Source organism: Numenius arquata, chromosome 10 (assembly GCF_964106895.1).
Source record: "Numenius arquata chromosome 10, bNumArq3.hap1.1, whole genome shotgun sequence".
Lineage (NCBI taxonomy): Eukaryota > Metazoa > Chordata > Aves > Charadriiformes > Scolopacidae > Numenius > Numenius arquata.
In genome coordinates, this window is record NC_133585.1 from 44,675,295 (window position 1) to 44,692,858 (window position 17,564).

At 37.1% G+C, this 17,564-nt stretch overlaps 1 protein-coding gene across 1 annotated transcript in view; it reads right to left on the bottom strand.

Moving 5' to 3' along the window:
- Positions 1-17,564, bottom strand: part of NFXL1 (nuclear transcription factor, X-box binding like 1) — a 47,476-nt gene that overhangs the window by 22,582 nt on the left and 7,330 nt on the right. Inside the window, exons 9-16 of the mRNA XM_074154538.1 lie at positions 17,171-17,295; positions 16,035-16,157; positions 14,577-14,667; positions 11,446-11,566; positions 10,646-10,802; positions 9,802-9,893; positions 6,977-6,998; positions 48-188 (exon numbers count right to left, since the gene is read on the bottom strand). Of these exons, the coding sequence (XP_074010639.1) occupies positions 48-188; positions 6,977-6,998; positions 9,802-9,893; positions 10,646-10,802; positions 11,446-11,566; positions 14,577-14,667; positions 16,035-16,157; positions 17,171-17,295 (872 nt within the window). The remainder of the gene's footprint in view (positions 1-47; positions 189-6,976; positions 6,999-9,801; positions 9,894-10,645; positions 10,803-11,445; positions 11,567-14,576; positions 14,668-16,034; positions 16,158-17,170; positions 17,296-17,564) is intronic.

A 17,564-nucleotide genomic window follows, 5' to 3' on the forward strand; every position in this document is an offset into this window, starting at 1 on the left:
ATTGTATAAAATACACAAAAATAAAAACAAAAAGGAAATCAACCTACCTGCTTTCCGTCTGCACTACCGTTCAATTTAGTAACATGGTGACATTCTTTCATACAGGTGTGATTCTGACAATCAAGAAGTCGCCCACAAAATCTTTTACACGAGTAGGGATTTGCAGAGTGACACGGTAATGGACTAACCTAAAAGTTAAAAATAAACCATTATAAAAGTATATATATATATATACAGATAGTGTATCTATATGCACATGGCACGTGTGCTGTGTGTGCTACATGTATATACACACACACTATGTATATATACCCATACACAGAGGCACAGAACCATTACAGAGAAATTTTGGTTCTTGAGTATCTTTGTTAAAAGAAGAAAACCAGAAAGATGTCTTTTTTTTTTTTTCATAGCCTTTAGGTTTCCATTCCAACATAACCACACACATCAGTTTTACACTGGTTACACCAGGTAAAAAAACCCCACTTTATTAATTAAACAAACTGTCTTAACTTCTGCAATATAGTATTTTGGAGTTTTTTTGTAACAGACTATTACATTCTTCAAATCTTTTAGTGTGATTCATTCCTTCTTTCCAAATTACACTCGTGCCTTCCATTAAATGTTCCTAATCTGCTTTATAGTTATTGCAGAAGACAGTTACAGTTTCCTTTCATAGGGCTAATTGTGTTATGGTCATCATAAACCCCAAGCATTTTATAATTCTACAAACGAAAACAACCTGCAAGCCAGAAATTCTAAAAACCAAATACTGACTATATCAAGTCTAACTCCTAGGAGTGCGGAGGGGAAGAAGAAATGGCTTTATGAGAGGACTAAATTTTGATGTCTTCTATTTGTGCTTCCTAATTTGAGGTTAACACTCCAGTCAACACAGCTCTGTAGTACTATTCAGAGCATCTATTTAGAAGCCTTTAATCTTCATTGGTACTGAAATGGAGTGTAAATTCCTAACTTGGTTAACTCGGTTACTTTCCTGAAGTTGAATATAGTACAAGTCCCTCCATATCACGAGTATTAGAGGAAACTCGCTGTTCCCATTTTCCAACCGTTACATAATGTTCACATGAGAAAAAATTTGTTTCTATGACGCTGTCAAAAAAATTGATTTTTTTTTCTTAATATAATGATCATTTCGCAGAGGAAAATAGAAACTATTTGTGATGCTATTACACAATAGGATAATGTGACATAACTCACTTTGACTGGACTGAGGGTGAGATTTTGTGTTACGGCTTAAGTTGACTGAACAGCTTTGCACTGCACCCCCTTCCTTTTCTCTCTTCCGACTCTACAATCCCCAATCGCACGCTCCTACCTGTTACTTTGAACAAGTCCTACCTCACACCTGTCTTTAGAGCAAGACAGTCCAACTAATCAAATCGGAGGAAAAGGACTTAAGAGAAAAAAAAGTCCCTTGTCTTTTGCTAGGTTTGTGAGTTGATTGGTCGTACAACCAGTTGAGCACTGGAACTGAAACAAGGGAAGAGAGGGGGGCTCCCCCACAGGGCAGAGCGAGAGACCTTCTCCCTTTCAGCACCGTCCATGTTGATTTCCCTCAATCCTAAAGCAAAAATATACAAAGTGGGATTTGAATCTACTTGCCTATAGAAATGTTTCGGGGCTTCACCCAAAAAAAGACTGTGCTCCACATCAAGTCATCGCAAAACACAATTCATTCACAACTTAGTCCAGCAGGAGGTGTCCCTGACCATGACTGGGGGGTTGGAACTCAATGATCCTTAAGGTCCCTTCCAACCCAAACCATTCTATGATTCTATGAAAATTTCTGAACTCCTCCTATTCTCATTCTGTCCAACAGAGACTCTGAACAGGAGGAGTCTGCATGGCAGGCTGAACACCACACATGGAATACACAGGAGAAAACCATGAGGCTATCGTGTCCAACTACTCTCCCATCCCTGTGTCAAAGCTGAAGGTCATTGCGCTGCACAAAACACTCACACAACCATAGCAAGAACTCTAAACGCCTGGGTCATACTCCCCATGCAAACATCCTTCAACTCAGTCTCTGATGGCTTACGTTTCTGTTGACCGAATGAGCAAAAACCAGCAATAAGGCTAATAAAAAGTGGGTCTGAAGCAGAGAACAGCACTACACCCAGCAAACACACACCAATTACCAAAGCTTCTATCATTCCTAATATCCTGTCCCTTCTCATCCTCCTCCAACTCCCTCCTCCTCCTGCCTAAGAACCACAACTTCCTTTCAGTAGCAGCACAAGTAGACAAAGGATGCTGGAAAGTAAAAGAATGAATGAAAAGCTGTACTAAACATTAAGATCTGCCACTGCCCACTTCTATACTTTTCCTTGCTCCCTGATTTGCACTCTTTTTTTTTTTTTTTTGATTACTGGTTCTGCTGTGGCTCATGCAGCTACAGCGGATCAGGGCAGTAACAGACTAGCTCGATGGCTGCAGAGTTCAATATGCTGCTGAGAATCCTTTTAACGACAGTTAAGTCTTCCATCGGATAAGGACATACAATCAAAGAATTGCCTGGGTTGAAACAGACCTTTCAGATCATTTAGTCCAACAATCCACCTAATACTGACAAAAACCATCACTAAACCATATCTCTAAGTGCCACATCTACCCATCTTTTAAATACCTCCAGGGACTGAGGCTTCATCATTTCCCTGGGCAGCCTGTTCCAATGCTCAACCATTTTGGTGAAGAAAATTTTCCTAATACCCAATCTAAATCTCCCCTGGCACAACTTGAGGCCATTTCCTCTTGTCCTATTCGCCTGTGACTTGGGAAAAGAACCGACCCCACCTGGCTACACCCTCCTTTCAGGGAGTTGTAGAGAGGGAGAAGGTCTCCCCTCAGCCTCCTTTTCTCCAGGATGAACACCCCCAGCTCCCTCAGCCGCTCCTCATAAGACTTGCTCTCTAGACCCCTCACCAGCTTCGTTGCCCTTCTCTGGACCCGCTCCAGCCCCTCAATCTCTTTCTTGTAGTGAGGGGCCCAAAACTGGACACAGCACTCGAGGTGGGGCCTCACCGGTGCCCAGTACAGGGGAAAGCACACCAGCTGAGCTGCAGTGCTGAATGAAGCCATGGAGGGAAGCCCAAAGGCAGCAGACAGCAGTAGCAGCTCCCAGCTGGCCAACTGCAGAGAACATCCCAGCCCTCTGGCTGCATCCAGCGCAGCTTCAGCTCACCCCACTCACTGACTTTCCCAAGTCTTGACTCCAACAAAAGATAAGAGAGCCTTCTGGAATCAATTGACATTGTAGCCAAAACCAAAAGAATTTCAATTAATTTAAACCTACAATATATTTCCAATTTTGTTTCCGTTTCTTGACAAGTCAAGCTGTCGCGGATGTTAGTAATAAATCCAAAGGACAAAGCAGAGGAGTTTTACTTTCTATAGTTGGAATGCATTTTGAAATGGCTAAATGGAGGTCGCTGTTCTTGCTACAAAGACGAGTATCAAAGAAGCCACAAACTCCAGGAGGCTGATGAGCTGGAGAATAAAGAACATAAATGAGAACCAGAAGTATTTTATGAAAGCTGATTGGAAAAAAGAAAATAAGGAGGCATCATTTTCAGACCACAGGTCTTCCACAGGATAAGGAAAGGAAGGCAAGGAAAAAAGGACAAGACAACTTTCAGAAGCTTCCCAGCACATCTCCCAATTGCACAAAAGCAATTAACAAGATACAACCATTGGAATATGAAAAGAAAAGTCAAGTACAATAGGGCAGAGGAATTTTGGAAATATTCATAAGGTATTTAGCCATAAAGATTAATCTCACCAAGTTTTACATGAAATTTTATTACCTAGAGGCAGAGTAATGGGTCTTCCTCTTATAACCGAACCACAACTGAAAAAAACCTTAGAATAATAAAACCTAGCATCAAATTCCTACCAAAAAAAAAACCCCAACCAAACCCAAAACAAACCCAAGAAGAAGACAGACTTCTATCTGCCTGGGAACAGCAAGACTGATATTACAGGCTATTCAAAGTACTCATCACAGCAACAAAACCAGAACATTTCCCTTCCCCTAGAACAGTTAATGAAATGAAGCAACTACAAGAGAATTAAATAAAGCAGATAAATTAATACCACATCCAGTTAAGATTTCCTTGTTTGTCCTCATTTACCTTGTATGGACTTTAAATAATGTTCTCCCATAAAGAAAGATTTTGAATATAAACATTAGCTCTCATAATTTGGGAAACGCCAGTGCTTACAGCAAACCAAAGAAAAAGTAAAATACCAAGTTTTCATTTTAGGGTGGCAGCAACTGTTGATGATAGGTGAGTTTTCTCACCTATAACCTGAAACAAAGTTGAGAGCTACTTTTAAGCACCTACAAATCAAAGAATGAAGAGTTATTAATTTTTCTAAATATATGTAAAAACATCCAAAACTTACACAGTAAGATTATTTAAAAGAAGGCTGTAGAACGTAACTAAAAAAATCTTATTTTAGATTAAACATCATGTAGAATCATACCTCCACTAAACATGGATTTTATAGAATTACATAATCTGAAAAGTAGTCTGAAAAGTCTGCTGTTTCAAGTGATAAACTGATGTAAGAGCTTGAACTAAATCAAACCAACCTAAGTGGTACCATCGTGCAGCAATCAGCCCCTCTTCACAGAAAAAAAAAACTTTGTTTGAGATAAGTGCTACTTTCATCATCTGTAAAAAGTTCACATTTGCCAGTGAAAATCCCCCAGGGGCAGGAAGCTTCTACAGGAGGGAAGTGTTCATAAATATATACAAGTGTTCTACCTTGTTAACAAAAATAAATTACTTTGAGGTGAGATTACTTGTTAAGAGCCAATGTGGCTGTAAAACACTGAACAGACATTACGTGTTTGGTTTTCTTAGGGATCTCAGAACAAAATAAAAAACGAACAATGCACAGAACACACCCTGTAAACACCCCCTTCCCACACACACATTAACAAATCATTCTTTTCCTTGACTGCTGTAAAAATCTCAAAGGTTAGGACACTTCATTCCACTCCAGAACCCACTAAACTTCAGCTGGAAGGAAGCACTGCACTCTGCTGGCCGAGAGAAGGAAGGTTTAATCTAGAATATCAATAAATCTGAATAATAAAAGTTAGGTATAGGCTCCCTGGGATTTTTCCTTATTTTCTCTACTAACTCATACAGAAAACATGACCCAAAGCCATTGACTGGTTCTTCTAAGACTAGTAGGCAACAGAGAAGGGATTATCTTTTTTTTTTTAATTCTTATTCTGAAGTAAGTAGTTATAAATATAGAATCATAGAATGGTTAGATTTGGAAGGGATCTTAAAGATCATCGAGTTCCAACCCCCCTGCCATGGGCAGGGACACCTCCCACTAGACCAGGTTGCTCAAGGCCCCATCCAGCCTGGTCTTGAACACTCCCAGGGATGGGGCATCCACAGCTTCTCTGGGCAACCTGTTCCAGTGCCTCACCACCCTCACAGGAAATAATTTCTTTCTGGTATCTAATTTAAACTGAAAGAGGGGACATTTAGAACCATCACCCCTCGTCCTACCACTATACTCCCCGTGAATTTATGTAGTAATTGTAGTGAGTATATGTAGTAATATGTAATAATTGGGACCATTATCACTAATAAGAAGAGCCATGAGGAGGGATATAAACTTCATGCCCACGTACATCCAAACCAAAACCAGTAACATTGTCTACAGCAAGTGATATACCACAGCTGATATTTTGTTTGTACATAAATCCATGAAGAAGTTAGGGCGAGATTCCATAAGACCTACCCCAAAACACCTCATTGACTCGATAAAACCTTGGCTGATGATACACTTACAAGTTTTACTCTGGAAAGCAAAACCAAACCCCAGCTGTTTCAACAACAAACAAGCAGGCACAGTTGTTCTTTTTATCCACTTTCACAGCACATTTTTCTTTAGCAACTGACAAGCTGCAAAGCAGCTCCGTGAAAGCTGTATTCACAGCTTGCTCAGATTAATAAATGTGCTGCACAAACAGACTGCTGATATATAAACTTTGTTAACAACATTTGTAGGTGTTGCCACCACATAATCAATCCTCCATTACAAAACATACCAAAAGATTACTGAATAAGGCCAAAGAAAAACCAAAATATTTAAAGATACCTCCCCCTTTTTAAGCATTCACTGTTTTCTATAATTTTTTACTAACTTAAAATGTAACTAAATGTAACATGTTAAAATGTAACAATGTTACAGTATTGTTACCTGCACTTTGATAGTGAATTTATGCAAGATTTACTAATAGACAAAGCTGTAATAGCAATAGGGTTTTTTTAAAAATTAGTTTAGCAATTAATGACTTTTAGAAGTGACTGTCAATAATGATGATAATTGTTTAGCTTCAAGTGTCAATTAGATTTTCTTCTCATGTAAGCCAAAATAGACAATTACTTCATCCAAAACTGGAGGCGGCGGCACACCAAAAAGATCAAGCTAATAAGTAACACTAAAGAAGTTTGTACTACATTGTCTGATTTCATCCACGCGTGCTTAGATGAAAGTCACATGAGAAATTTCTTGTATGACACTATGTTCCTTATCCTTTTAAAATAAACACAACAGTTTCTAGGAGAACTGTGTGACAGGGAGAGAATAACAATACAATGAGGAAAAAAGAGCCCAGAAGTATATAATGAAAAAAGACACCCCCCAAAAAAATTAAACACTATTTGAACAACTGCAGGAATACACAAACAGCTTCATAAATCATGAGTTTACATTTCTGTCCAAGAATTCTAAAAAGTCAAGCAGTTATATATTCTTCAAAAAGGAACTAAAATACCTTCTGATAGGTAGGCCCTTGTGATAAGGTACTTCACTGGTTTTAAAACACAAACAAGCCATATAATATTTCTCTTTAATACTCTTTTTTGCAGACTGAGATATAATTCATATTCCGCTTAAGGCAGTTTTCATCACTCACCTCATGCTGCCCAAGACACTCCCTGTTAAAGAGAGAAAAATCAGAGATTTAGAAAACATGCATTTATTTAATAAAAAAACTTAAACCAGCGTAAAACACAAAAATAATGCAATCTATTTTTAAAAAGTGCACACTAAGAGAAAATAATTTAGCTATGCAGATCTTCTTTTTCAACAGTTGTTTGGATTGCTGTATTTTATGATAGTAATTCCAAAATCAGTGTTTCATGTGCAGATTTAATTATAGTTGTATATGAAATTAATCATTTTTATTTTAGAAAATTTATTTAGAAAATTATCTGAATTCCTTCCAAATATCTTCTCCTTTGGCTCTACTAATATACCACTTCATATTTTTCAGTTATTTCAGAGAACTACTAGTCTACTCTTATGTTTACCATTCTATCCCTTTTAGAGTGGTCTACCATCCCTAGGAAAGAAAAACTGCACACTGATCAGAACTGTGAAGGTACTACATGGTGACTCCTTCAAACGCTGATCTCCTAAAAATTAAATCAATCTTTTGCTCAATTTATTTTGAAAAGTATCTTTTTCTTTTTACCTCTGATTTCTTATCTGTCATCTCCTTCTCAAGTATTATTTTGATTTCTCTACTGAAACCTTGTAAGGGAGAGTGATGAAAACATTACTAATATTCAAGCTAAAATACCTGTAAATCAGTTCCTAAAAATTTCTATAAGAATATTTAAAAAAAAATAGATATCCCTGGTAACTTCTCTAACATAAAGAAACTACCAATAGCTACCTATCAGTCTTTAGGACAGCAGGATATTAACAAGAGCAATCGGTCTTTCACCCAGTATAAGAAGCAGATATAGCACAAATCTGTTCTTCACTCTACACAGCTCAATTATCTTATACCCGCTATAATCTTCCTATAACCAGTTAATTTGGCTTCTAGGACCTCTGCATTCCATTGTAGCACATTTCTGTTCCACTGTAAGGGGAAACTGCTTAACCAGCCTGATTGCCTTCTGCCACATAACTACTAAATCTGCGGATAGGAGGTTCCCCACGGGAACCCTGCATTCAAGTTGACATGTATTGGTGTCAGATGAACTACCAGATGCAGGAAAAACTGGCAGGACCTCTGGGCTCAAAGGGTAGTGGCTAGGTTTTTTTGTATCCTACTTGGACACCAGTTGCAGGTGGCATTCTTCAACTTGAGATCTATCTTGTTTTAGTTTTTGGTTTTTTTTTTTTCACCCAGTAATTTGGAAGAGACAAAATGCACCAATTTTGCAGACAACACTAAAGGACACTGAAGTCAATACATTTGAGGGCAGGGATGCCATTCAGAAAAAAATAAAAATAAAAATCAGTATAACCAAGCACTGAAAGAGGTTGTCCAGATAGGCTGTAGAATCAATTATGTACTTCGGGGTTTTCAAGGTCCAGCTGGAGCAAGTTAGTCTAACTTCAGTGTTGATCTGTTTTTAGCAGGAGGCTGGACTAGATGATGCCACCCCAATATACCTTCCAGCCTCAATGGTTCTGTGAAACAGTCTGAGCAAATAATTTTCCAGAAACTCCCTTTTAACTATTTACAGAAACAAACAGCAAAAAAAATACCATTCCAAATCTGACTGCTCATGTCCAAATTACTAGAAAAAACATCAAAAAGTATCGCAAAACTTCAGCGGTGAAGGATGGAATCCCCACTAACAACCATCCATCCATCCAGGATTATTGAAACTATTCTCCATTATCATACTCATTCAAATGCCACTGTTCTAGCAATGATTCTAAAAGCCCTGATGTGATCTAAAATCTAATGATCTAAGGAGGTGTCAGTTATTTCGCTTTGTAGTGCCACGTTACTTTATATCTATGGTTTTCTTTACTATTCTTATTTTGTTAATTCAGGAAACTTGTCTCATACCACTTTCAAAAAAAAAAAAAGTAAAGAAAAAAAGAGCATTAAAGTTGCAAAGATCAATCAAGAGTTAGGATATTCCAGAATTAATGTGATCTAATGCTAATAAAACCTTAATTTGCCCTGAGCACTATGGAATGTAACAATGCTTCTTCTAGTTAGAAAATTAAGTACAACTTTTTCAGCGTGGTTTCCTTCTCACTTAGCAGACTTACCTCCTCTGGGGAGGAGTCTTCAGACTAAAGGAAGTGACTTTGAGGTTGGAATTCAGAGGAACTAGGAGTTGTGCCCTATGTAATGTATGATGTTACACAATGACCTCTGCTGAATACCTACATGAGACAGTTTCTTCACGCATCTACCCAAACACTGTAACTAGACTGTTCATAACTAGACATTTGTCACCTTTTGGGAGTCTTTGAACTTTGAGCCCAAGTATCAGAAGTACTGAGTGGTCACAGTTTTGAAGTACAAAAAGTTGTAGGTACAAAAGTACAACATAGTACAATCCCTGAGAAATTAAGTTCTAAACACATCTACATAGGCAGCTAAATGGATATTTTTTTATCATCTTGATGAACAAGATAGAAACTACATGGAAAAACTCGTCTGCCACTGAAGCCTATCAAATTACAGTGGCTGTCTTTGCAATTTTCATATTTTTCTTTTAAGGTAGCATTGCACAAACATGCGCAATCAATCTTCACTAACACTATCGGTCCTTTCATACACTGAGCACACACTACAAAAATATCTATTGAACAACCACCAGCACTCCCAGTTTTATGAGAATGGTGTTCACATGGGCTCGTTGCATCTGAAGAGGAAAATATGGTTATTCTCACGTCCATCTCTGCAACAGCACACAAAGAAAAAAGTCTCTTTCTGTACCAAAACTTTCTTTTATTTGTTTTCTTTTTAATACTTACACTGGTATGGGAACCTGACAGGGAGGGCACGGTAATGCAGTTCGAATGAAAGCTGGCTCAGATGGCTGCTCCCAAGGACCTGCAGACTGATGCTGAGAGCACAAGACAACACTAGTTGAATACAAAACACAAACGGTACTATCTGCTTGGCCATAAACAAACATGTCATCTAAAGAGATCCCAGTTCTAACAAATCCACTTTCCAGTAACTAAGTTTATACTAATGGAAATCTCAACACACCCTACACACAAAAAGTTACAATTTCAGCCGTAGCATGGTTAGGGATAGGAAAATGAAGGCCTGTGGCCCGACTCCTAAAAACGAGGCCCAAAGCTAAACAAAAGAAACAGGAAAACAATTCCAAGCATTTAATAGAGGTAAAAATATAAAAATATTTCAATTACTAAACAAGTGAAATTATCATCATGCAGTGCATGCATGCGTCATGTTTAAAGATGCCAAATTCTCACTTCTAACTTGTGCAGATTTTGATGGTTTAGTAAGTATCAGAGTTAAAATTTATTTTGTATTCTTATGTTAAAAATAATTGCTTATATTTGAAATTAAACATTTGTAATACACCTCTAACAAAAATCTTATACTTTCTTGAGTAATTATTGCTGCTGAAAACTGCCCAGTTCATTATAAATATTGCAAAGTTAATTAGATTGCAACAGAGGTGCTAGAACCACTTAATTTCTCGGTTAAGCAACATGCATAGCTCTGTGCTTGATTGTTTATTTACTCTGAGCTCCAAAACCCTCCAACACAAGATTAAGGTCAAACAACTGTTGCTCATTCTTCAGAACACAGATAACACACTATTTTTCACTATTTACTTACTACTCCAGTTTGCTTCACAAGTGCTTCATCGTGGCAGGGAACAGGGCACAGATGACCACAGGCTAATGCTTTCTGGCAGGACTGACGACAGGGAGGACACCGACCAAAGTGACAATAGTGTTTCTCCTGGGTAGAGTGGTGACAGGTAGGTGGTCGACTGAAGTAAAACCCAAGAATGAATCAACATGACAGCAAGAAAGTTCCAGTCACTGGACAGTTATGCTCAAAGCACAAAGAACTGAGACAAACAAGTTATTATTTTAAAAATGAGTTTACTTCTCACCTTCAGCAGTGGTTAATTTCAACAGTAAAATTATACAGGAATTCTAAACAGAATTAAAATCAAAGTTGGGTTTGCACATTCAAACAGCAATTTCACTCCTAATTCTGCTCTGCACCAAGTAATCATCTTGCTACACCCCAGCAAAAAATATTCTCTTTTTTCCTTCTGCTAATCAAGTTTTCTAGGTAAACTGCCTCATGGAGGTACTTCAAAACGTGGCAGACACAACTTGAAGAAGGGAGTGAGACTACAGAATTAGAAGTGCTCAGTGGGACAGAACCTCCCCCTTGACAGCAGGAAGCTGCTCATGAAACCACAGCATCAGAGAGGTGTCCGATAGGAAGGATTATTGCTAAACTCCATCTGCATAGTCAAGAATACAGAAAACTGAGCAGTAATATCTGCAATCATATGAAAGGAATAACTTTTGCCTTTTAAATTTTTATTTTACTACTTTCTTTAAGGATACCTTAAACTTCACTGAGGAAGTAGAAACACACACAGTGTCTATACTGACCTGCACAGCTGCTTGCATTTGGGAGGTTTGATGGTGCGCTCTCTGCCACAGGGCACTTTAATGACAGTTCTTCCACAATTGCATTTCACATCTACAGTCTCTGGACATGGATTACAACTACCTAGAAATAAATATATTAACAACATGATAATCTCAATAAGATATTGATTATAAAAAATGGTAACTAACGTAACTCTGAATATGCACACGGTATAACTGTCCTATTCTGTTTGATCTAAACAATAGATGGCTGTTAATTTTTATTTCTGCTTAGTTTCAAATCCCTCTTGGGAAAGAATTTCACCATTCTTAAAGAACAGCAATAATAATCTTTATTATTCTACAGTTGTTAACTGGTATCAAGTTAGAAACAATCCCTCTCTCACAGTTTAAAAAGAAGTCAGCATTATTAAAACCCAGAAATTTTGATCACACAACACTTAAGAATTTGCTGTTTATATTTCAGCCTTCATACATACGAAGACATGACATCCATATTCAAAAGACGAAAAAGAGACATTGAAAAACTGGTAGAATAAAGTTTTGCAGATTTTATGTGATATTAAAGAAAAATTAATATTCTAGGTATAACGAATGCTTTTCTGAAGAGATCTTCTTCCTTTAAAAAGTTACTCCTGCTGCTAACCTGATATATTTAAAAAGATATTTGTAAAATAGCTATGTTCTAATTTATAGGTCTCCCACTCTATTTCTTCATCATGTGCTAACTGCTAAATTTTATTATTGAGTAATATGCAGTAAGAATATGCATCCTCTAAAAAAAAAAAAAAAAAAAGCAAATTTAGAAAAGGGATTCTGGCTTACTACTCATGTTGCATTCTGAAATTTTAAAGAAAGCAATGCTTTGAAAGCATTCTCGGCAGCACAACCTTTTAAGCAATTCTGACTTTTTAGCAGGAGCTGAGAAGCAACACTTCAAGAAGCAGATCTCTCAATGACAAAAAGCTCCTTAAATAAAAAGGATGGAAGAATACAGTCTTTATACTGCAATGTAAATTAAATTGTAATATATTATCAGCACACATAAACAGCTACTTTTACAAAAATAAACTGAAGGTCTAAAGCTATGCTGCCCAGAGTGGCTAATACGTGTACAATTTACTTAAATATTCTGTTAATCGAGACAACTGCCAACATTCTCAAAAAGATGGAAGGGCAGAGATCGCATATAAACCTGAAGTTAAGGTGAGAGTACACTGTTCTCAAATCAAGTGTTACAATGTACTACAGTAGGAAACAAAACATGTCTGTTCCCCGGCACTGCGTTCTAAATTTCAGCAAGCATGGCTAAATACTTAAGAAAAAAAGTTATGTAAAAATTAAACCACAAACAGAATAGATTATGTTACCTTTTTCTGGGGACCCCGGCTAAAGGCCAAGTGCTTATTATCAGCAAGCTCTAATAATTCGAAGATCAGGTACCTTTTAAAAGACCTGATCTGGCAAGTGATTTTCACACTATTTCCTTTGAAATCAGTGCTCACTGAGACCTGGCAGGTCACTGCAAAATTAACCTGACCCGGTATTACATACTGAAGATAAAGTAATTAATTATAACTTTTCAGCACCTATTAAAATATTCAAGCATAAGGAGAAACACATGAATATAAATATTTTGAAATCAAAATTATTCCCTTTATTAGGAATATTTTCAAACATTCTGACAAGATATTACAAATTGTAATAGATTGTAATTTGTTAAAGCACACAAGTTATTTTCTAAATTTACCATCTGATACCATAGTTATTCACTTCATTAGATGCAACTTTTGGCAAGAGTTAGCACTTAAATATTGACAATGGTACTGTTTAAATAAATTACATACACTTTAAAGTGTGTATATTTGATATTTACCTTCTTAAACTTTGCTTTTGTTTTCATATAAGCACTGATTATTTTTTTATACTGTTATTAGTTATTAGATATCCTTGTCACTTTTAGCCAGGCTGTAAGATGCAAGCACTATCAAATATAAACAGCTATTCAAGTTAAAAGTTTATCCTATAATGCAGCATTAGCTCCTTCGTTTTCCAACCAGAATTTTATTCTATGATTTAGTTATCAAACTAATGTACAAAAACAATGTCACGAGTTTTCTTCTGACAGAATAAAAAAAAAATAAAAAATCATGTTTTTCCAGGATTTTGGAGGGGTATGGGGTAGGGAGAAGAAAGGAAGGGGAAGAAAAGGGGGATAGTTAACAGAGAAAAAAACCAAACCACTAGTCTGTGGTGACAGGTTTAATAGCAGGTTAACTGGGCCAACTACCACATCCACCTATCCTGTCCTCTGAAGAATCACTGCCTCAAAAGCAAGATTGGCCCAACAAGTTGTGAATTAGTTCCTGAGCTGCTGCAATTTAAAGTCCAAAATACTAAGGGAAATTACACAGGGTAGTCAGTCGTTTCAGCAGGGCAGCAGCTTCTGGGGGGAAAATTGCTGAGAGGGCTGCCACTTTTTCAGTCATTCCAATTTAATCCCCTACCAAGCAAATGTCAAAGCAATTGGCCAGGATAAAAGCTGCTAGGCAATTCTGGCCATTTTCAGCATCTTTTGAACCAAGGTCACTGGATATAGAAGTAAACTTTTTTGCTATCCTTCATATAGTCAGTAACAAGTTCTTATTTTCTCTTTTACTGGTAAGATACAAAAATACATTCAATTCCATCAACTTTTTTTTTATTATTATTATTTTAAGCCCACTCGTATCACATATTGTATTCTAGGATTTTTAAAAACCATCCAGACTGAATGAACACAGTCATTTAAATACATAGTTGGACTTTGTTATGCATATTTAGTGAACAGAATTATTTGGGAAAAAGAGTCAAGCTATGGATTTTGAATTAAGCAGCTGGAAAGAGGACAGAGCAATTTCAGAGGAACAATATGAAGCAAAATTACCAGGTAAAAACTCAGGTTGTCATTATGCAAGTCCTTAATCTCTAACCAGCACTAAAAAGCTTTCAAACACACTGCCCACACAAAAAGCCCACATGCAACAAGGGCAAGAATTCATGAAGCACCACACAGAGTCATGCAAGCACAAATATTGTTTACTGGCATAAACAGTATTCCATCACTACAGGGATCTTTCACCTGTTCTTACCTCTGTGGCAGCCTGAAGGGCATTTGTGATTTCTGCAGCCCAGAGTCCGCCCACAGACTTGATCACAAGGTGGGCAGTTTCCAGGACAGCACTATTAAAAAAACATAAATACTCTATATAACTGAAAACTTAGACATTTCTGGTATAAATCTGCATTCTTCTATCTCATTTTTCAGTATTTCTTAAAAACAATTTTCACACTATTTCGTCAAATGTCCTCAAATTCATGCCAGATATAGAAGGGAGGCCATCTATAAAGTTCTTTTTAAAAATTCAAATTATAAAATAACAAGACAACGAACATTTGAAAGCATCATTTCAACACACTAAAAAGGCAGAGGGCTTCCAAAAAGCGTAAAAACATTTTAAAAGTTCAAATTCTTTAATAATATTTTAATCCGAAATAATTTCAGAAGATTATATGCAGGATATCCAAGTTGACCCCATTATTTTGCACTCTCTTCAAAAAAAAAACCAAAAAAACCAAACCACACAAAAACAAACAACATATCTTTTACCCTTGAGTAAAGGTCAGACAGCTTTAGGATCTACTTTCTGTTCTTACATAAAGTAGTAACATGGAAGAATCACAATGCATCACACCACCACCTGAATGGTGGATGCCAGGTCAGGAGAGAACCTCATTTTTTCTATTAACTTGAAAGGTACCTTCCTTCCAAACTGTATAAGAAAGGATGGCAATTAGGAAGAGAAACCTGGATTTTTTTAGCATAAGACGTCAAGATTGCTTTTACTTGTTTTGCCGACTTTTCACATAAAGTAAATTCACCGTTATATACTCAATACTCAAAAATACCTAAGAATGAAACTGTATTTCTCATGGCTTTCCGTGGTAAGAAGTCCAACTTTTGTGATGTCTTAATTCACACATAGCAGGCAACTTCCAGGCCTTGATGAATCACGAAACTGAAAAGATACGTCTGAGCTATCAGCTATTCCTTTGACTTCAAACAAGCAGGGAACCAAAACTCAGATTCCCAGTTGTCAGACCACTGCTGTTTGCAGTGATGCATTTTAGAAGGTGGGATGAAATGCTGTGTTGTCAAAAGTAAGAGTATGTCCCTTACAAAACTATGAAAGATCTCCAGCTCTTCTTACAAAGCAAGGAAATAAATTGATTTAACTACTCCAGAATGCATAAAGCATCAAGAACTACTAAAGTATCTGAAAGCAAAACTGCCTTCTGGAGCTGGAAAGTTGTTAAAACCCCCTTCCCAGTTTTAAGGCTGCTGAGTTTTTCCTGAGTGACGTGCTGCTCGGAGAATTCAGGCACACGGCAAACTAGTTTGAATGACACTGAATAAAACTCTTCTTTCTATACAATAACATGAGGTGGAACAATGGATTGATTTATATATAATACAAAATATTATATATTAATTAAAAAGAAGTTATCTAAACAATTCATTTGAGAAAAATCATCTCTGGGACACTTACCTTTCTCCTACACTGGTGCTTTTGGCAATCACGAGTTTTAGTGCACTTTGTTTCACACAGATATGGCTTATGACATGGCATGCGTTTAGTGTGCTTTCCACAACGACACTGTTTTTCAACTTCCTGGGCAGCAAGATAGAGAAAAAAGCAGGGTATTTTTAATTTAAAAAAAAAAGAAAAAAAAAGTGGAAAATAGTATGTTCTACTAGTAGCTGTAAAGGAATGTTCATGGAAGAGCAACATTACAACATTGTGTCACAACAGGAAGTAAATCGCATGCTCTGAGCAGATTACCTATCTGTGCAACAACAATTTGGGGAACTTTTTTCGGTATTAGCAAGGGGGCTAACGATCTTTAAAGCCCCAACCTAAACCATTCTATGATTCAATGATTCTATTGCAAACACTGTGCTCCAGGTGGCACCTCACTGTAGCCTTGGTCTCACCAAGAGGGAAGTCACTTCAAGGGAACCACTCAAGTGTATGGTGCAAGATGTCAGGCATAAATGCAAAACAAATTCACACAAAAAAGTACCACTCCTGCATAATAAACTAGATTCATCCATTGCGTATACAGACAATTTAAGAAGTAGGTGAGCAGGTTTATCTGACCTTCACCCCAGCTATCATGTGCTAAGTACTTTCACCATAGACTTTGTAGCCAAAGCTGGTTCAGGAAGAGACAAGTGAGAGCAGATAGAGCAACAGCTTTACAGGCCAGACCACAGGAACTCCACAGATACTTGGAGCAGAGCTAAATATTAGTTTATTACTAACAAGGAAATAAAGTTATGTTACAGCATCTTCCATTTCACTAATGAAGAAATAGCAGAGTAAGATGAAGCAGGAAGGAAGCTAGAAGCGCTGGGGAAAAAAATAAAAGTCTCTTTAGGGCATAATAAATTAAACAAAACAAAAGCTACCCAAAAGAGTAAAACCCTCACCCGTGCCTCAATTCAGATACATAATGCTCAACTGCTAATTCAGAATGGTGTTGGGGCAAGGGATGGGAAAAGGGGAAAATGTTGTTTTTAACGAACAGGAAATCGTAGTTTTTGTGATAGATATGACTTCATTTTCCTTAGGAGACTTGCACTGTTCCCGGCACATAGTGAACCTGCTTCAGTAAGACTAACCTGCCTGCATATTTCACAGGGACCTCGATGACAGCGCTGTGAACACTTATGGATGCCGCATTCCAGAACTTTGTCACAACTATCGCCACAAGTGGGCACATCTTCTGTGCAAGGCAATGTAAACTCTGGATGAAGATAGAGAGGTACAAGCAAACATTTAGAAAAAAAGCCAAAATATTTAGAAAAAAAAAAAATGCACTGTATACTATGACTTCAAATGCCAATTCTCCCTCATTTTTTTAAAAGCTTCTCTAGAATTACTCAATTATTCATTTTGCCAATTAAACCCGTGGTAGTAAATAAAGCTTTGAAAGAATTAAGGAAAAACATACATATAAACTGCCACAGTTCACTGTTTGGAAGAACTTTTTATGGACCCTGCCCTGCAGAACTG